This window comes from Lacerta agilis, chromosome 14 (assembly GCF_009819535.1).
Source record: "Lacerta agilis isolate rLacAgi1 chromosome 14, rLacAgi1.pri, whole genome shotgun sequence".
In the NCBI taxonomy this organism is placed as follows: Eukaryota; Metazoa; Chordata; class Lepidosauria; order Squamata; family Lacertidae; genus Lacerta; species Lacerta agilis.
In genome coordinates this window covers 20413361-20434729 of record NC_046325.1, presented here as the reverse complement: position 1 = coordinate 20434729, position 21369 = coordinate 20413361, and the positions used below count along the sequence as shown (strand labels likewise).

The 21369-nt window shown below is 40.4% G+C and overlaps 2 protein-coding genes across 2 annotated transcripts; one reads left to right on the top strand and one right to left on the bottom strand.

Moving 5' to 3' along the window:
• Positions 1-1297: 1297 nt before the first annotated feature.
• Positions 1298-10629, bottom strand: LOC117057595 (vomeronasal type-2 receptor 26-like). Its single transcript, XM_033168440.1, has 7 exons — positions 10370-10629; positions 6978-7115; positions 6057-6348; positions 4499-5359; positions 4032-4259; positions 2508-2634; positions 1298-2202 (listed from the first exon to the last, which is right to left on the bottom strand). The coding sequence occupies exons 1-7, from the start codon at positions 10627-10629 to the stop codon at positions 1298-1300; spliced, it is 2811 nt and encodes a 936-aa protein (XP_033024331.1).
• Positions 10630-11872: 1243 nt separating this feature from the next.
• Positions 11873-20416, top strand: LOC117057594 (vomeronasal type-2 receptor 26-like). Its single transcript, XM_033168439.1, has 7 exons — positions 11873-11888; positions 13275-13519; positions 14796-15662; positions 16244-16454; positions 17783-17796; positions 18775-18901; positions 19524-20416. The coding sequence occupies exons 1-7, from the start codon at positions 11873-11875 to the stop codon at positions 20414-20416; spliced, it is 2373 nt and encodes a 790-aa protein (XP_033024330.1).
• The last annotated feature ends 953 nt before the right edge of the window (positions 20417-21369 follow it).

Here is a 21369-nt window from a genome sequence, read left to right as displayed (position 1 = left end):
TTACAGTCCAGGTTTTTTTTTAGCTGGAACTGATCAGAACTCAGTTCTGGCACCACTCAGGTGGGTGCCATTGCATTCATGGGAGTTTTGGCATGCCTTATTCTAGAAAAATAGTAAGCACAGATGCAGCCTTTCAATTAAGCTGCTGAAAGCCTGCTTTAAAAACAAAACAAAAAGAGTTGAGTATATTTTATTTTATTTTTTAATAAGAATTTTTATTTTCTACAATAAACAACAACTGCAGCAAACAAATAAGCAAAGACAATTGACAAAAGAAAAAACACATCAAACACATTAAAAGCAACATAAGAAATAACAAAAGAAAACTTATACATACCTAATATAGGAACATTAAATGAGAAAACATTGTTTATTTCTAGTCTCAAATCTTCTTTAAGGGGGGCTTCCCCCGAACTCTCAGCTGCATTCAATATTAATATGCTTTGGTAACTTTGTAACTATTTTCTTAACATTCACCACTATTCTTAATACAGTTTAAAACACTAACTAATCATATATAACTCTTTACTTAAACAACATATCCTTAAGCATTTCTAAATATTCAAAACCATTCATAACATTACTTCTTGTATACTGTTTTCATCTACATCAACTAGCTAAAGCCAATTAAACAAGCCGATTCTGCTTCAAATATCTAACTTTTCACGATTTTTAAAATAATCCTTAAATTTCTTCCAATCCTGCTGCACCTTCTCCTCCCTCTGGTCTCGGAGTCTTGCGGTCAGTTCGGCGAGTTCCATAAAGTCCATCAGCTTCATCTGCCATTCTTCCACTGTCGGAAGCTCTTCACCTTTCCAGTTTCTTGCAAGTAAAATTCTGGCAGTTGTCGTGGCATACATAAAAAACACTCTATCCTGACTGGGTATCTCATGGTTAGTCATGCTCAAAAGGAAGGCCTCTGGTTTCTTACAAAATGTAATTTTCATTACTTTCTTGAGTTCATTATAAATCTTCTCCCAGAAAGCCTTAACCTTTGGGCATGTCCACCACATATGATAAAAGGTACCTTCCACACTTTTACATTTCCAACACATATTACTTGCAACGTGATATATCTTAGCTAGCTTCACTGGTGTTGAGTTGAGTATATTTTAACAGAAGAGTTGTTGAATGGATACCAAAAGAAAGAAACTCAGTTCTCAGTCTGTTAGCTCCAAATTGTTTCTCATTCTGGGAGGAATTTTAAAAGTGCATGTTCTTCCCAGAGCTTAGATTACTGTGCATTATTTCACTGCTCAATAAAAGCTAATATCAGAAGACCCAGAGGCTTGACATATCACATTTTCCCTCTGCTCATCAAGTGCTCCTTATTGTTCAGCTCAGGCCTCAACACAATAATGTACCATTTAGGGAAAAATATGCAAACCAGTAATCCAGCACTGGAGGCTATGATAGAAAAGGTTTCCACTGCTACCATATATTTTCCCTTAGTACTCAGATAGGCTGGAATAAAAGATAACCAAATACAGCAAAAGACCAACATGCTGAAGGTGATGAATTTGGCTTCGTTGAAACTGTCTGGCAATTTCCTGGCTTTGAAAGCCATGGTGAAGCTAAGAATGGCCAGGAAACCGATGTAGCCCAGGACACAGTAAAACATGGCAGCTGACCCCTCATTGCATTCCAATATAATTTCATCAGTCATTGAATCCATGTCAGTATCTGGGAATGGAGGAGATACTGCTAGCCAAAGAGTGCAAATGGCTATTTGAATAAGGGAACAAAACAGAAGGATGGAGTTGGTGAATTTCTTTCCCATCCACACCCTCATCCTGCTTCCTGGCTTTGTGGCCATGAAAGCAAGAATCACTGTAGTGGTTTTTGCCAACATGCTAGAAACTGCCACAGAGAAGATTATTCCAAATGCAGTTTGTTGCAAGAGACATGCCACTTTCTCAGGTCGGCCAATGAATAGCAAAGCACAAAGAAAACAGAGCATGAGGGAGACAAGCAGAGTGTATGTGAGATTTTGGTTATTCGCTTTGACTATAGGAGTGTGTTGGTATTTCACAAATGTTCCTAGCACCAAAACTGTGATGATAAAAAAGGCAAGAGTACAAATGGATAAACCTAGCCCCAAAGGTTCTTCATAAGATAAGAATGTTATGACTTTAGGAATGCAAAACTCCTGGTCCTTATTTGGATAATAAACTTCTGGGCATGTAAAACAATGATCCATATCTGAAAAATAAAATATAAATGTGGTTTTGATTTCTCAAATGCATTATAATAATACCTTTATTCATTATCATTTAACCATTACTGTTGTTGCTGCTGCTGCTGTTATTTTGTTGACAGTCTAGCAGACTTTTAATGGCTATAGATTTCTTACTGGTTCGTGTCTACATCCTGCCCACAGGCACACATATTTTATTAAAATTTCATCTTCCAGAAAAGGTCTTCACAGAAACCTAGAAAATTCATGTTAACCTGAAATACAGAACTTGATTCCTTATATTCTTATCACAAAATGCCATATCTCTTACCTGTTTGGTTTGAAACTTTTCCTTTTGGACATGGGATGCAATCATAACAACAAAAGGGCTCCCCTTCCTTTCCCCTCTTATTGTAACCGGGGTGGCAATTTTCATTACACAGAGAAAAGGGCAGTGCCTTTGCATAAACGAAAGAGAAGGATGTATAATACTCAGAAATATGCAGATCACAATTTTCTTACTGGTTGATCCATTGGCTGATAACACTATATAATATTGTTCCCTATTACATTTTAGTCTACTCCTTCTTCCCTACACCCCAGAATGAAGTTGCAATACAAGAGGTATATAGTCATAACTTTATTTATACAGCATGTTAGGGACCTACAGTTGGTGCAACTATAAGTTATTTTTCTTTCAAGCTGGCATCCCTCTATTGAGAAGACAGCTGAGCTAGACTCCTGTTGTTACTTTACTAGGGCAACAACACTTTGGCTCAAGGATGATAAAGATGATTCATGCAGGAAGCATCCATGTTCTCTACTCTCCATAAGCTGGTCAGTGTTCAGAAGGATGAAACCTCCAGGTACAAAGAAGATCCCATCAACTCTAGTCCTACAAGCTGAGTGGCAATGAGAAGTAGGCTGGTTATCACCCTTAATCCAAAAGATGTCTGGAAGTGCTCACTAAGGAATGCTGTTGTAAAGTCCCTCCCTGTTCACACTACTTGGTGATTCTGACAGAAGAAAATGCCAAACAAACCCAGAATGAGGAGCACACCCAGATGGACCAGTAAGGAACAGGTGAAAAAGGATGAGCCAAATGTTAAATCCTACTTTAGAGCTCAACAAGAACTAAGTAATCTTGTGCCACGTAGAATGCTGGGACAGAGGGGGGGATTGCTTTTCTCACTCTGAAGATATTGCTTTCTAGCACTGATTACCATCATCAAAAATGCATTGCTTATGAGTAAGCTCTGCCTTCTAGTATGATAGAAGTAAAATAGGCACTGTTGAGGAAGGGTATGCAGCTACAAGACCACATCAAAACGTTTTTTTTCTTCTTATCTACTTACACCTCTTCATCATTTTCCATAAGTGTGCATTCAATTACATTTTCCATGTGACAGACTTACGTGAAATCAGACAGGACCACATTAGACCCTCTACTTTCTAGAGCAATAAATTAGCAGTATGCCATTTCCAAACAAGGTCAATAATTAAAAGGGGCTCAATAATGCATAAATGAATTGACTTTGAAGTTCAGTACTATGAATCTGACCTTGTTCAATGATCAGACTGATGATGTGGCAAACCAGTTTCTAAACTGTACCACTTCAGACTGCAGATAGTGGCCAGATCACACTTATTCCTGACATCTGGTTTTCAACATGCAATGATATAATTTGTTCTCAATGTCAAGGCTTCAATCATGTGAGGTTCCACCTGCAATCTGAAGTAGAATAGTCCAGTCCATATAAATACTTTACTACCTCATAATCAATTTCTGAGACTTTGGCCTCACCATTTATTTAGAGTTTGAAGACTTCCATAAAGGCCTGCATTCAGATCCTACCTGATTAAATTTGCTGTGCCACATGATAGCATCATCATTAATGGTAAATACTTGGTGTTCAGGAGCCAGAGGATCCATTTTTCCAACTTTCAGTCGAATGAAAGATTGGTTTGGGAAAGTGACCCAGTTTATAATATCAAATCCAGCTATTAGTTCCCCATTATGGTCAAAGGAAACTTTGTCCCCAGAGCTGTTGTTAAATGAAATACGTCTCAGAAGATGATGAAGCTAAATTGAAAATAGCACAGAAGAACACAAATCAGTGGTGGAACCACAGTTGGAATAATCTGTAGCATTTTAGTTGCTTGTAAAGAGTTCAGAAATTGGAAACAAAATCAATGGCCTGGAGCAACTCCCCTGAAGGATACATTTTTGGAAAGAATTGGACAGATGGGGGAGGAAGGAGGTCTGTGTGGAGTATTGCTGCAGCCAAATATATATTATGCATAGTCTGCTGAGGGCTTTACCTGCCATGACTGCTTATTCTGAAGCATCACATCATTTCCATGCACCATTGCTTTAAATTTGGATGTGGATGATTGCAGATTGTGCAAGGCATGAGCTGAAGCATAAACTCCATTGTAAATGCTATAACTGTGGCCAGTCATGGTCTTTTCAAAAAAAGCCCCTGGAAGGCTCTCTAGCTTCTCTTCCCCAGTACAAATATTCTCGTCCTCTTTGTCTGCAACTGAATTTGCCCATGCACAGTTGAAAGATTGCTCCCAGAATTCTCTTATAAAGCCATCACCTTTTATCTCTGAAGGATTTATGCTCTGAAGAAATTTGGAGAATCCTGAGACTTCACTGGAGTGAATAGTGAAGGACAGTGAACCATGGATGGCTTGAACATCCCAGTTCCTTTGATATGAAAATGATCCCAAGTCCATTTCGGCTGTCATAATCCAGACAATACCTTTTGATATATTTTCTGTGTATTTCAATTTTGGTAAATACAGCCACCATCTTATTGTTATTGTGGACTGCGTTTCTCCAAAGAAAACAAATGCATTAGCCTTGCTTTCCATAATCATATGATATATTTTCAACCCCTGATTCAACATGTCCAGCAAACTATCAATGAAAGATATTTTCATTTGCTTTTCTACAAAAGCAAAACAAATGCCATTCTGGGAAAACATTGGAAGCACAGTCTGAACAATTCGTTCTCCATTTTCATCATCTAAAACAAGGACCCCAATCCATGTCCAGTTGAAATGCAGCAGCAACTTGAGAATCCCCATATACTGATGAGATTCATTTGGGACCATTTTATAAAAGGGAAATACTTCACTTTCATCATTCATTGTTGGGGCACAGCCATAGATGAACTAAAGGGAAGTGTGGAGCGATTAATAATAATAATAATAATAATAATAATAATAATAATAATAATATGTGATGATGCTATTGCTCAGTAGTCATCATTGTTCCCAAATATCAACAAGTAAATATTGGTCATGAATGAGAAATTAAGGAAAGGGAAATAGACCTTTCCCCCTCTCTCTTGTTTTGAAAATACAAAGGCAATGATTTGTTGGTGCAGGACATCACACTAATTTAAAAGGGCACTCCCCTTCCTCTCTTTAATATGGCACCATTATAACATTTTTTGTGAATAAACCATAAAAATATTGTTTTTTATTTATTAAATATATATACTGCCCTACATCCAAACATCACAGGGCAATTTACAACACTTAAATCTGATATTCAAACAGTAGCTAAATTCTGCCACTCAGTTTTCAAAGTTATAAAACTTTGCTTGGAAAATAATAGACATTTTAGGCTGCAAACTTTTACCCAGTTTCTTGGTGGTAAGTCCCTTTGAACTCAGTGGGTCTTCTTTCCATCTGATGTGGCTAAATTGTGGTCTTACATATGTTGTTAGAATACCACTTCTGTCATCCCTGACCACTGGCCGTTCTGGCTGCAGATGATGAAAGATGGTCCAACAACATCTAATGTTCCCAATCACATGGTTATTGACTTGTTAAACTTCTGCATACCACTCACCACACTGCCTACCTGTGGGATTTTGTAGATGCTTAACAGGGTCGCCAAGTTTATGGAAGTTTGAGAGTCCAGTCCCCCAATGACTGCTATCAGATTGCTCTGAGCATTACACATGAAGTTGGGTCTAAATCTTTCCTGTGCATAGATGAGATTCATGGTGGCATGAAAGGTCCATCTTGCATTGAAATAGCTGTCGTAGATGTGAAAACCCAGTGTGGTATTGGGCAATATATATGGGTTTTCATTTATCTCCTTTACCGCAAATGCCAAGGCCAGGATGTGCTGGTAGTTTTTAGTGAGTAAGCTACAAAGAGAGTGACAGACTACATCAGAGGGATATTCTGAAGTTAATAAAATAATCATTACTGTCTTGTTTTCTCCTCAGAACAGAGAACCTTCAGAATCTTACATCACCTCAAATTACTAAACATATTGTGCATGGGTGTGGAAATGCTGGGTCTGATACAGAAAATGTATCAACGGCACCAATATTAAGGTGATGTAAGAAAGTGACTCAGCGTGTCACAAAAGTAGAGAGAGAGGCTGAGGGACACAGCACTGGGAAAGCAGTAAGACCCAATGCAACTGGCTATCCCCTGCTCCTTCATATTCAGTAAAAGAACATCATTGCAGGGCTTGGTGGTATTCAGGGTGAGGAATGGCAAGTTTATTTCCATCCCATAGCTATGCAATATCCAGTTCCAGTATGAAGGCACAGGAGGCCACCACCTTGTTAAAGCTAAGCAGGTCTGGGTCTGATCAGTGCCTAGATGGAAAACCACCTAGGAACCATGATGTTACTTTTGACTCTATGATGGAAGGAAGGCAGGAAATAAATTTAAGATGAGAGAAAGAGGAGGGAGGGAGAATGGGACTATCTGGATAAATTAATATTGCTTGTGTGGGAATTTAAGCCTTAAAATGACTCCTTACGCAGGCTCCTCAACCACTGACTGGTGTGGGTGGTTTGTGAAGGCTATTGTGTCTGAAGTGATGAAAATCAGAGAAGTGAGGCCGCCAACGAGGATGTCACCTGGCTGACAATACTTGTGGATAATAGCGTAGGGGTCACTGTTGACACATTTAACAACATTAAAATGGCACATTATGGGAGGCAACAGCAAGAGCAGCAGTGTCAAGATCGCCAACAGCCTCATCCAGAATATGATTTTTCCCTTTACACACAGTTGTCCTAGTTTCTCAATTGTCATGATTACAAATGAGGTGATTTGATGCCTGAACTGGAAAATGTGAATCAGCACAAACCTGTCTATCCATCATTCCTAGTCTTGGATTTGATGTGGTTTATGCATCCTTTACAATATTGGCTAACAATTTTGCTCAGAGCCAGTAAAATTCCATAGAGACTATTTGAATAAATATAATTTTTTCATCAAACTTCCTTGGATAATTATACCCATGGTTGTGCATTCTCCTTCAAACTGGTGAAGAAAACATGTTTGTCACAGCTCAGCAAAAATATTATTTTCTCATTCAGGGACCAGAACTAAGCACATGGCTGTGGGCCTCAAAATAATGCTAAAACAATGGTGGCCAATTTCCAGATGTTGCTGAGCTAAAACTCCCTTCAGCAACAGGGAGACCAATGAGCCAATACACTTCCCCCAATGCTGGCCTGTGTGAGGATGTGGCCCTCAAACCATGTTAGGGGCAATTCCCCAACACAAGGTCAACCTGCCCAGGCTGTAGCAACTCAAACAGATTCAGATGAAACTAAAATATTACCAAGGTTTGATTTAGCTGCAGTATCAAGTTCAGAGAAAACACGAAAAATTTTGCCATCAAAGTGGTTAGCAAATTTGCCACACATTCCTCTATCTGGGCAGGGCATAAGCAGCCCATTTGCTACTCAGAACAGATCTTCTGGACATAATTGTGGCACAGAAGTAAACTCTCTTCACAGCCATCAATGCTACTAGGTGCTGTTATGTGCCTCAAGCTGTGTTTTGGCATGTTTGATTTGGGATTTGTGTCACCTGCACTCTGATGTCTAGTTCACTCCATAGACCAAAGGTCCTTGGGAAACAATGGGCCATTCCAAGCTCCATCATACTGGAGAGGGGCTCAGAAGAGTTCATCCCACTGTCCCATAACAAATACAGGACATCAATGGAAGTAGCAGCCATGAGAACTAGAAATTTGCCAAGTGAAGTCTAGAATCCTTCTGATTCCAAAAGTCTTCTGGGGCAGATTACCTTAATGGTACCCTAGCTCCTACAAGAAGAAGCAATCACAGTCAGTCCAAATATTACTAGGGAGTAATCTTTCCATAACAATGGGGAGATAGTCAAGCATACACACCCAATAACTAGATCACTCCTAATCTGCCCTATAACAAAACAACACAAAGCAAAACAAAAGCAGATAAATATTGGGGAGACACTGACTTTAAGACTTCTAGACCAGGTGGCAAGGAGCAAAATAATGTGGGGGATAAGAACACCTGTTTTCAATCCTTGTTAGCTTTACCAACCCTGCTTGTCATCTTATTGGGTCAAAACTGTGGAGCAAGTGAGTGGAAGCAGCTATTTCTGATCATTGCCAGCCAGCTAGCCAGCAGCAAACTACAAAACCAGCCATGCTGATTGGACAGAGTCTCAGGATTGAGATGAGGGTGCCCACTTTCAAATTTTGTTTTGGTTTGTGCAGAGCCTCTTATGTGGGTTGAAATACTCAAGGCCACTCCTTAGTGAGAGGAAGTAGTAGTATGGAGAGGTGTATGGGATTATATTGTACAGATTAATAATCCCTTTAATTTATTTATTTTTAACTACCTCATCTTTCTTTTTAATGAGTTGTAGTGACCCAACATGGTTGCAGTTACAGGTGGGTAGCCGTGTTGGTCTGCCATAGTCAAAACAAAATCGAAAATTCTTTCTAGTAGCACCTTAGAGACCAACTGAGTTTGTTCCTGGTATGAGCTTTCGTGTGCATGCACACTTCTTCAGATACACTGAAACAGAAGTCACCAGATCCTTAAATATAGTGGGGGAGTGGGGAGGGGTATTACTCAGAAGGGTGGTGGGAATGGGTGATAGGCTGATAAGTGTGGAAAACCTGTTGACGACTCTAAACGGCTGCAGTTAGTCTTGCAGGGAAATGCAAGGGGTGAGATGGCTAAAGATGGCTTTGTTATGTATAATGAGATAAGAATCCAATGTCTTTGTTCAAACCAGGTTTCTCCATGGTTTTAAGTTTGGTGATTAGTTGCAATTCAGCCACTTCTCTTTCCAGTCTATTTCTGAAATTTCTTTGTATTAAGACAGCTACTTTGAGATCTTTTATAGAATGTCCTGGGAGATTGAAGTGTTCTCCTACTGGTTTCTCTGTCTTGTGATTCCTGATATCAGATTTATGTCCATTTATCCTTTGGCGTAGGGTTTGGCCTGTTTGTCCAATATAGAGAGCTGAAGGGCACTGTTGGCATTTGATTGCATACACAATGTTGGAAGATGAGCAATTAAATAGTCCTGAGATGGTGTGTTTGATGTTGTTGGGACCAGTAATGGTGTTATCCGGGTTTATGTGGCAGCAAAGTTGGCATCTGGGTTTATTGCAGGCTCTGGTACCAGTGTCCATGTTGAGTCCTGTTTTTGTATTATTGTGGGTGAGGAGCTGTTTGAGATTGGGTGGCTGTTTGTATGCGATGAAGGGTCTTCCTCCCAGAGCTTGAGAAAGAGAACTGTCATTGTCTAGGAGAGGTTGTAGATCTCTGATGATGCGTTGTACTGTTTTAACTTGGGAGCTGTATGTGATGACTAGTGGTGTTCTGTTATTTTCTTTTTTGGGTCTGTCTTGCAGCAAGTTCTCTCTGGGTATCAGTCTGGCTCTGTCGATCTGTTGTTTAACTTCATCAGGTGGATATTTTAGTTCTAAAAAGGTTTGCTGTAGATCTCTTAGGTGAGAGTCTCTGTCTGTAGAGTTGGAACAGATGCGGCTGTAACGTAGGGCCTGGCTATATACAATGGATTGTTTGGTATGTTTGGGATGGTAGCTAGAAGCATGTAGATATGTTTGTCGGTCAGTTGGTTTACGGTATAAGGTGGTGTCTATGTGTCCATCCTGTATTTTTATAGTAGTGTCCAAAAAGTGTATTTCTTGCATAGATTGGTTCATAGTTAGATTGATGGTGGGGTGAAAGTCATTGAATGTCTTGTGGAAGGTGTCCAGGGTCTGTTGACCATGTGTCCAGATAATAAAAATATCATCAATGTAACGCAGGTACAAGAGAGGTTTGAGTGGGTAGGAGTTTAGAATGGTTGGACATTCTAGCGGGGCAGAATAGGTTCTCTCCTTCTATCAACCTTATATCTTTATGGCTGGATTTGTATATGGCATGGAAGGATTGTGCCACTGCATATACTGCATTGTAGACATTGTAGCTGTTTCCACTCCTGCTCATTTCAAACGCACTTCCAGGAAGACTCTCCAGGTTCTCTTCCCCATTGAGAGTTTTCTTCTGCTCCATCTCTTGGTTCATAGACAGTTCTAATGAACAGCTGAATGTCTGTTCCCAGAAGTCTTGGATAAAACCATCTCCTTTTGCCCAGGAAGGTTTTAGCATCTTCAGGAATTCTAATGACTGATATGAGAACACAGACAAAAACACAGTGCAAAATCACACTAGGATGTAGCAATAAACACTCTGCTCAGAAGTGGCAAAGAGAAAAAGGGTGATACAAACAGCAACATTCTCACTTTTTTATTGTGTCCTGGGTTACATGGGATTCCTAGCCATTGTCAGTTTCATTGTGACCTTCCTAGCTATGAAGTTGCCAAACAGTTTCAACGAAGCAAGATTCATTACATTCAGCATGTTGGTTTTCTGTAGTGTTTGGTTGTCTTTTATTCCATCTTACCTTAGCACCAAGGGAAAACACATGGTGGCTGTGGAAATTTTCTCCATCTTGGCTTCTAGTTTTGGCTTGTTACGTTGTATTTTTGCCCCTAAATGTTATGTTATTATCCTGAGGCCATCCTTAAACAACAAGGAGCACCTAATAAGAAGGGATATATAGGAACTGAAATATCTGAATATTGTTACAAAAGTCTGTGTCCTTCGGAGAATTGAGGCATGGCGGATAATGTTGTAGCTTTAAGAAATATGGTTTATTCACCTATTTGCATCTTTCGTCTGCATGGAGGGAGTCCAGATCTTACAGCATGGCCATTTCAAAAGGGGCTTGTACCCCACAGCAGTACAGCCCTGGAGCCCAAGGCATCTGTCCCAGCCAGCTGTGCAGCCAGCCTCCCCAAAGGTGGACCCCAGACCGTCTTCCTCCTTCTTCCTTCCAACAACCCTTGCTCAAAACCTCTATGTTCCTGTCACCTTTTAGTCCTGTCTTTTTATTGTATAGCTGTGTTTTTAGTTTTTCATAGTTTTCAATGTAAGTCACTTTGGGTCACACTGTGACCACACTAATTAGTTCTGTTACCAATTAGTCAGTTCTTTTTAAGATAACAGGTGTGTCTTACAAATTTGTAGTGAATCTCAACAAACATACAGCTACTTACTTCTCAACACGACCCTAAATAAGCCCCCCCCCTTTATTTTACCTTCCCAGAGTTTAATTATCTGGCAGTCAGGTAATGATGTCATAGCATTATAAATATATGATATGACCTCAAAACAACAACAACAACACTATTTTTGACAATCCCATGGCTAATTCTCTGGAATTCAGATAATGCTGCCATAATACAGCAGAGCATATCTGATGATACATTAGCATAGAGTCTAGATGATGCTTGAAACTTCACCAGAGCATAGGTCTTGGGAACCATTCTAAGGCTCGCTGTTTACCATAATGGTTCTAGATATAGGTAGGTAGCCGTGTTGGTCTGCCATAGTCGAAACAAAATAAAAAAATTCCTTCCAGTAGCACCTTAGAGAACAACTAAGTTTGTTATTGGTATGAGCTTTTGTGTGCATGCACACTTCTTCAGATACCATGAAAGCTCATACCAATAACAAACTTAGTTGATCTCTAAGGTGCTACCATAATGGTGACTCAGGACTGATTGTAATCTATACTGAGATCTATCAAACATGTTTGCCTCTACTGTAGTGTCTTGCACAATGCAATACTCCTGGGAGAGCTTTTCAGACATTTAATTATGAAAAATTATTAGGCACCCTCACTTACATTGCCAAATCCCAAGTGTGTCTCTCTGTGTCTGTTTTAAATGAGATATAAGGCAAAGTCAATAACAATCTAAAAGCTGTTATATAATATGCCAGTGTCATTCAATGTTGCAGTGATGAATTATGTGCTGCAGTCTGTTCATTGGGAAATCATTTTTTAATGAAAAAGATCTAATGCCACTTTCTCAACCATATTCTACATCAAGACATAGGCAAAGATGACAGGGGTATTTCTTTTCCTGTTGCTCATCCTGTCACTGCAACTGCCTCAAACTGAGTGCAAGGCACCCACTGATATGTGTGACATGACTAATCCCTTCCAGCTCCCATACCAGTATTATAAAGCAGGAGACATTACCATTGGAGCAATTGCAGCTTTGTATGGCTGCTTATTTGATGACATATCATTCAGTGAACATCCAACAACCAAGTTTGTAGATGGACTTTTGTAAGACGTTTTGTTTTGTTTTGTTTTGTTTTGTTTTGTTTTGTTTTGTTTTGTTTTGCTTTGTGTTTTGTTTTATCTTCTGCATGCACTAAACCAGGTCGTAACTGCTAAACGTGTGTAAGCCAAGCACTGGCATGATCAGAAAGCAGCATTGCAATTGTTTTTGCAAGTCAAATTCTGAAGGAACCAGCTGGGAAGGGGAATGAGAAGTTGTGTTCATCAGTAATAGGATTGGTCCCATTTTTGGATATGCCCACAGCCCAACTTTTGTTCTGGGTGTTTTATAATTGAGTAGTGCCTGCCATAGCCCCCATCATCCATGGACACTTGATCGGGCAACCCAGCATAAACTAATCCGGGGGGAGGGGGGAACACTACTATAAAGGCTTGTTTTCTATTGGTTTCTGATTTTTGATGAGTCAGTAGAGAGAATACAACCTTAAGAATTCTGATAATATTTGTAGCCATGACAATGGATTCACTGGAATGCTGTCAAACATATGTTATGAAACAGATGGTTGATGAAAGACTCAATATCTGTCTTACACATAATGTAACTTTTCCTTTAGGGCAAGGACAAAATACTATCAACATGTTTTGTCATTGGTATTTGCAGTGAATGAGGTCAATACGAATTCCAAGACCTTACCAAATGACAGCCTTGGCTTCCACATTTATGATAGTTATCTAAATGCAAGGATGACTCATCAGAACACATTGAAACTTCTTTCTAGCTACAAAAGGATTGTTCCAAATTTTAAATGTGATAAGCAAAAGAAACTGATAGCTGTCATTGGGGGACTTGATTGTGAAATCTCCCTTTACATGGCTACACTCTTAGGCATCTACAAGATTCCACAGGTAGAATGTGTGTGTGGGGGACATGATTCTTTTTCAACTTTTATTTATGTGTTGTTCTACTATATCCATTTTCTTTTCCTTGTTCTCTTTTGCAATAAAAACAGAGAGAATAAGGGAGAGATGTGTTGTTTTTGTTTAGTTGTTTAGTCATCTCCGACTCTTCATTACCCATGGACCAGAGCACGCCAGGCACTCCTGTCTTCCACTGCCTCCTGCAGTTGGGTCAAACTCATGTTAGTAGCTTCGAGAACACTGTCCAACCATCTCATCCTCTGTTGTCCCCTTCTCCTTGTGCCCTCAATCTTTCCCAACATCAGGGTCTTTTCCAGGGAGTCTTCTCTTCTCATGAGGTGGCCAAAGTATCATGCTCAAGATAATAGCAATTGTCAATTTCTTACCATTCTCTGCTGGTAAGATATTGCATTTCATTCCTAAGATCAGTAGAGGAATAAGAAATAGAAATAAATAAGTTTAGTGGGGGGGTTGTTGTTAGTGTCCTTTTCAGGGACATTTTATTAGCATTTCTCATGTGATTCCATCTACTAAGCATATGCGTTCATATGCCAAAACTGGGAGTCATCCAGACTTCCTTTTGTGCCATGTTTCTAGGCACAGGTTAAGGCTTTAAAGCTTTATGTTTGAGTAGGGTTCCACCCCCTCCCCATCACTTTCCCTGGAAAATCAGCAAACATTGATTGGGTTTTCTATTGACTGCTGTTTCCTCTGATTCAGCTATAAAATGTGGACTTTCCTGGGGAAACTGCCAGGACAACGACAACAACAATAATCACACAGACACAGAGCTTTAAAGTATAGAACTGTACCTAGAAAGCACGCACCAAAGGAAGGTAAACGCTTAGTGGCATAACTGCTACTTTTCCTTCCAAGTAGTGTTAGAAACTAAGGGACAATTTGGGAAGTATAATGCTTACTCCTGATACTAGAGGGCAGCAGGTTTTGATGCATAGAAAACATGCAAAGTAATCAACATTTTGCAGACACACAACAAAGACCCATCGGCTACCCCCACCTAGTTTAGCTGGCCAGTTGAAGATGTTCCTAGTGTGTGGCCACTGTCACATGCTGACAGCTTCTAGGAGCCACAGGTGGGAGCTGAGTTGAGGGTGGAGACCAAAGGTGGACATACTAGCCCAGAAGAAGAATGATATGACCCCCACCAGAAGTACTACACCTTCTCTTACACCCCATAAACCCCATTGCATTTTGTCAATGTATGATTATTTCATGACAAATGTATTGTTTTCCTTTGCTTTAGATTGCCTACTGTGTGAATGCTCCAGTGGTGGATGGTAAAAGCCAGCTCCCTCCATTTTACCGGATGGTACCAAATGAAGAATATCAATACACAGGGATTGTCCGTCTTCTTCTTCATTTCCAGTGGACATGGGTTGGGATCCTTACAATGGAGAATGATAATGGAGACACATTTGTACAGACTTTAATGCCAATGCTTTTGAAGAATGGAATCTGTATAGCCCTCAATAGCAAAATACCAGCCATAACTCATGCTATAGATATGTTGAGTTCATTTGAATCTATCCTAGATAAGGCCAGTTATCTATCCGATTCTAAAATCACAGTATTTATTGTAAATGCAGAAAATCCCACAATAACGTCTTTGACATGGACAATATATTTATACGCAATGTTGAAAGGCATTGTAGAGACTTCCATAAGAAAAACATGGATTATTACAGTCCAATGGGATTTTTCATCAGATACAATGCACAGAGCTTCAGATATACGAGTCTTTGATGGTGCATTGTCTTTTGCAATGCATTCAGATGAAGTGCCGGGGTTCAGAAAATACCTTCAGACCCTAAATCCAAACTCACCAAAAGGAGATGGTTTTATGAGAATATTCTGGGAGCAGGTATTCAATTGCTTATTTCCTGATTCTAACGAAGGGAAGGGAAATGCTAATATTTGCACCGGTGAAGAGAAATTGGAGCAGCTCACTGGAACACTCTTTGAAATTAGTATGACTGGCCAAAGTTACAGCATCTACAATGCAATCCATGCCATAGCACATAGTTTACATAAGATGTACGTGTTCAGGTCAAAACACAGAGCAACGCTGGACAGAACTAGATTTAATCTTCCAAATCTACAACACTGGCAGGTAATGTTTCACATCAAAAGCACCTATATTGTAATATCTGTTTTGGTGTCTGATTGCACTCAATTAACTAGACACTAAATACACACATACATAATTCAATTTTCCTTGAGCATGTTGATTTCTCCCATGCAATTGATTTCTCTCCAATGGGGGTGATAATGGATTAGTCAAGTTTATAGTATACAGTAACTTTTTTCCCTTCTGCGATTAGAAAAGAAAATTCTTAAGGACTCTGAAACTCATTAATGTTACAATGAATGATCAAAGCACTGTTTCTGTCTGTCTGTCTCTCTCATACACTCTGTTGCCAGAATGTATCTCTTCACTCACATGCCTTGAAAGACAACTGGTGCCAAATCTGTATAGTTTTTGGGACCAGTAAAAATCTTCTCTCTTCTCTGTTTGAGGTAGGCTATTATGAATTTTAATATATAAAGCTTTAAAATTTTGTTGGTATTATTTAGCAATTATTATATGTTTTCATTTTCTTATAGCCCATTATAGGATCACTATATGATGAAGGGCAGGGTACAAATTCAACAAATGAAGAAATAAGCATTCTTTGTCTCTTTTCATTCTAGCTTCACTCTTTCCTAAGGAGCATCTCATTTAACAACACTGCTGGAGACACAGTATCTTTTAATGAGAATAGTGAATTAGCAGCTGGATATGATATAATAAACTGGGTAACTTTCCCAAACCAATCTTTTGTAAGAGTGAAAGTTGGAAGGATGGAGCCACAACCTATAATGGATAAAGAGTTTGTCATTGCTGAGGAGGCTATCACATGGCACTACATGTTCAACAAGGTAGGTTCTAAGTGTAGAATAAGAGAAAATGTTCAACAAGAAGTGTTTCAATATTGAACTTTGATAAGCCCTCCCAGACTGCCATGGATGGGGGCTATCTCAAAATTTCACAAAGCGATTGATTAAAGACAGAGTGGTCAATGTTGTACTGTGTCTGTATTAATGCAGCATTCCTATTTAATTGTGACAAGCAGTGGCATAGGAAGGGGGGTACGGTTGGTGCGGGCCACCCAAGGTGTCATCACTGAGGGGGATGACCACGGGGCCTTTGCCTGTAGCGCGCCCGAGCCACACGTCTCTCCTGGGGAGTGATGCGGAAACTCGGGCACCTGCAGGCTCCGCACTGCCCAAAGCGGCAACTTTGGATTGCAGACTCCATGGAGGTTCCGCACAGCATGCTCTGCCCCAGCTTGCCCTGCCCCGTGGATGGCTTGCCAGGCCCTGGGCGTAGGGCATTTGCACTGCCCTGGGTACCTGAGCAGCTAGCTACGCCGCTGGTAACAAGGAAATTAGGTCAGATGGTGTAGTGTTTCCTGAAAGTTGCCTCCAGGTTACATTGGTATCATGCATTCATCATGGGGCTGCCCTTGAAGAGTGTTCAGAAGCTTCAAATTGGTTCAAAATATGGCTTTCACACTGGGCTGGAGCCACCTCATGATATCATTTTTAACTGATCCTGGATTATATTCTTGTTAATTGCTTGTGCCAGAGGTAGGGAAATCATCCTGGCCAATGGAGAGATCATTATTTTCCTCACCCCATGCAAGCAAATTTTGACAGTCACCTGGCATCCCAATTATGTCTGGTGAACTTTTTTTTTTTTTTTGGCCTAAAGGGATCTTGCAGAAGCTTCTTCCACAAAAGCTATTTTATGTAGTTCTTTGAAAAGTGTTTCTGAAGAGCAATCATCAGCCATTTGCAAGGGGCTTCTGAAGATCTGACAAAGTACATAGCACTTTGCATAGGACTTGACAGGCACTGTCAATCAGCTGGTCAGTGTGGTGCCTTTTGGCTGAGTCATGTTTTACATGCCAAAGATGATATAAGGCAAGTGGGCATTACTTGGCCAAAATTTCCTCATGGGCCAAAAAGGGATGGCTGGTGGGCCTAATTAGGCCCATTAGCAGTGGCGTGGCGAGGTGAGCATGGTGGGGGCGGGGCACCCCAGGTTCCAGGGGAGTGGGGTGACACTCAGCATACCCGCCCACCCCGCCCAAGCGGAGCCCTGCCAGCAGGCCCCGAGCAAGCTGCGGAGCGAGGCAGCCTTGCCCGCAGCCTGCTTGCAAACCTACTCGGCAGCCTGCGAGCAAGCCACGGAGTGCACAGTGCATGATACGCATGGCACATGCACCACTGCGTATGCCGCATGGGCATGCAGCACTGTGTATGATGCACGGTGCATGCGGCATGCGTTGTATGCAGCAATGTTGTGCATGTGCGCCACAGAGCGGTGTGCGCCACAGAGCGGTGTGCACCACCGCCAGGCCCCCAGGTTTGCCACCCAGGGTGACCGAGCGGCTTCCTCCACCACTGCACATGAACTAGACGTTCTCCACTGCTTCTTTACAGAGGTTCTGATGAAGAAGCTGATTTTGACCTTTAAAGAAGTTGGGAAGGGAAAATGTATGTGAGGCGAAGCAAGGAAAAAGGGAGGAAGTATACCAGCACACAGACATATGAATACTGTGCCTGACCATTTTTGCATATAAATCCTTCATCAGTAGCACTCTTAGGCAACTAGAGTGATGAAATAATTTATTGATTTTGACATTTTTCAAAAATCATCATGTGTCTGATCCTTTCTATTAATTTACAGTGGAGTCCTATACCTGTAAGATGTGTTGAAATCAAGGCGATTTACTCTCAATCCCAGATCAGTGCTGGATTTAGGGTGGTGTGGGTGGTTCCATGCACATGGTGCTGAGCCAAGGGGGAACAAAATTTAGAAGATCCATAAATGAGAAGATTGATTTGAGGGGCATCAAATTTTGGTCTAGCACAGGACACCATATTACGAAAGATTACCAAAGTCTTCGCTTGCCCAGATAAGTGTATAATGCAAGTGTGGGGAACTTTTAATCCTCCAGATGTTGAACAACAACTCCTTTTATCTTTGGCCATTGGCCATGCTTGCTAGGGCTGATGAGAGTTGCAGTCCAGAAAGATCTGGAGGGCCAAAGGTTCCCCACACCTGATTTAAAGACTTATAATCTTGGATATCTTGGTATCTTCCTTTAAAACTTTGTTTCTTGTTGTTAAGCAAGTACAAGAGCAATTCATTTTCCTCCTCTGTTTATGGATAGATGCTGCCTGTTGCCATGTGTAATGAAAAGTGTCACCCAGGCTACAGAAGAAAAAAGAAAGAGGGTGAGCCATTTTGCTGCTACGATTGTGCCCCATGTCCGGATGGAAAGATTTCACACCAAAAAGGTAGGAAATACAGTGTTGTGAATATACAGGCTAATAAACCGAGTGCATTTGGCAATACACTAAAATTGTTTCTCATTCTCACTCATTAAGAGTAACCAGTAGTAATTTCTCAGCTTCCCCACTTGAATAGTCTTCTACTAGTCTCTGATAGGCCTTATAAGGTGATGCTGTTTGAAATGTTGCATATGGTCTATTGTTAAAGCTGAACCATGAAATAACTAAAAAATATTTTCATGCTTAAACAGTCTACATATGACTTGCTCCGCAGATTTTAGTTTTGAACTCTCAAATAAATGTGAAAACAGGACATAATAGTACTTATATGATAAGGATATGCTAAAGTGACACAGAGAGGATTTTTTTTTGCCCACCTATTCCTAGTCTTCCAGTCTATGGATTCTTAAAAATCCAATTGCAGTGCTTGCTGAGTTCCGTTTAAATTAAATTTGCATCATAGATGTGGGAAATAAATATAGAGCTATCTTGAGGAGAATATCATTTTTAGAAACTTCTTTTAAATACTCATAATTGAAGGGCCATGTTTATGTTGAACAGAGCGGAGCTTGCTGACAGTAGTGAATGAGGAATTGATACTGACACATGATTTGTTCTAATTTTTCAGACATGGATGATTGTGAACAATGCCCAGAAGATAAATTTGCAAACAAAAACAGAGACAGATGCCTTCCTAAGGTCATAGACTTCCTCTCTTTCTCAGAACCACTGGGCATCACTTTATCTTTTTTTAGTTTGACATTTTCACTAATTACAGCTTTGGTGCTAGGCATTTTCATCAAGTACAAAGACACTCCCATCATTAAAGCCAACAATCAGAACCTCTCTTTCTCACTCCTCATCTCTCTATTTCTATGCTTCCTGTGTTCCTTCCTATTCATTGGCAAGCCCCAGTCAGTGACCTGCTGTTTACGGCAAACTGCTTTTGGCATAATCTTTTCAGTAGCTGTTTCTTCTGTATTGGCAAAAACTATCACTGTGGTTATTGCATTCATGGCTACCAAGCCAGGGTCCAGCATGAGGAAGTGGGTTGGGAAAAGACTCACTAATTTGATTCTTATTGGTTGCTCTCTTATTCAAGTCATTATTTGCGGTTTATGGTTTTGTACAGCTCCTCCATTCCCAAATTTAGACATGGACTCATTGGCTGAAAAAATCATAGTGGAATGCAACGAAGGGTCAAGCACAATGTTTTATTGTGTTCTGGGATACTTGGGATTTCTGGCCATTATCAGCTTCACCATGGCTTTCCAGGCCAGGAGATTGCCAGACAGTTTTAATGAAGCCAAATTCATCACTTTCAGCATGTTGGTCTTCTGCAGTGTTTGGCTGTCCTTTGTTCCCTCTTACTTGAGCACAAAGGGAAAATACATGGTGGCAGCTGAGATTTTCTCCATCTTGGCCTCCAGTGCTGGGTTACTTGGTTGTATCTTTGCTCCCAAATGCTATATAATTATCCTGAGACCAGATCTGAATACCAAGGACAAGCTAATAAGGTGAAATATGCAGGAACTTGGTCTGGAAGGAGTTAAGCTTTAGTTCCTAAGAATCGTGTGGAATATTATGCTTTTGCTCACAATTAATAAATGGCCAGGGGTGATGACTCATGATGGGTGACCTGTAGTTAGAAATGTTGGTAGAAAAGGTGTAGCTGAGTGGTAGCACTATGGCTTTGCAGGTCCCAGCTCAATTCCCTGCTCCTCTAGGTAGGGTTGGGAGCCACTCTGCCAGTCAATGTAGACAAGGTGCGATCAAATGGTCTGATTCCGTATAAGATGTCCTGATTGAATGTTTGAACTTAAAGCACAGTGTAGTTACATCAAAATTTGAAGAGAATTATAAGAAAAGAAAAATGATAAATCTGATATTGGAAATATAGTAAATATTTCCAAATATTATGTGTATCTAGAATTTGCTATAAAGCAGGGGCTCCCAAACTTGGGTTGCCAGCTATTTTTGGACTACAATTCCCATCATCCCTGACCACTGATCCTGCTAGCTAGGGATGATGAGAGTTGTAGTCTAACAGCAGCTGGAGACCCAAGTTTGGGAAATCCTGCTGTAGAGCATTCCATTACATAAACATCTGTTTATGCCTCCCTCTGCCTTTCTTTTTCCTTATTCTGCAAAAAGAAAATGCAGATTCTGAATTTGAAGCATCTTATGATGTTGAATAACTAACTCTGGGGAGTTGCAAAAATAAGTACAGTCATACCCCGGGTTGTGGACATTCGAGTTAAGAATGCCAGCACAACCTGCACGTGCCCCTCGGATCTGCACACTTTGCGCATGCACAGAAGCACTCAAATCGCACTACTTCCGGGTTTTGGGGTTTTCCGGGGGCATTTGAGTTAAGCACATGCATAACACGGGGTACCACTGTATTCCAGATAAAAAGGCTGAGGGATCTAGGCCATATTTATTAATTTAACACAAGAGATCTGCAGAAAGGA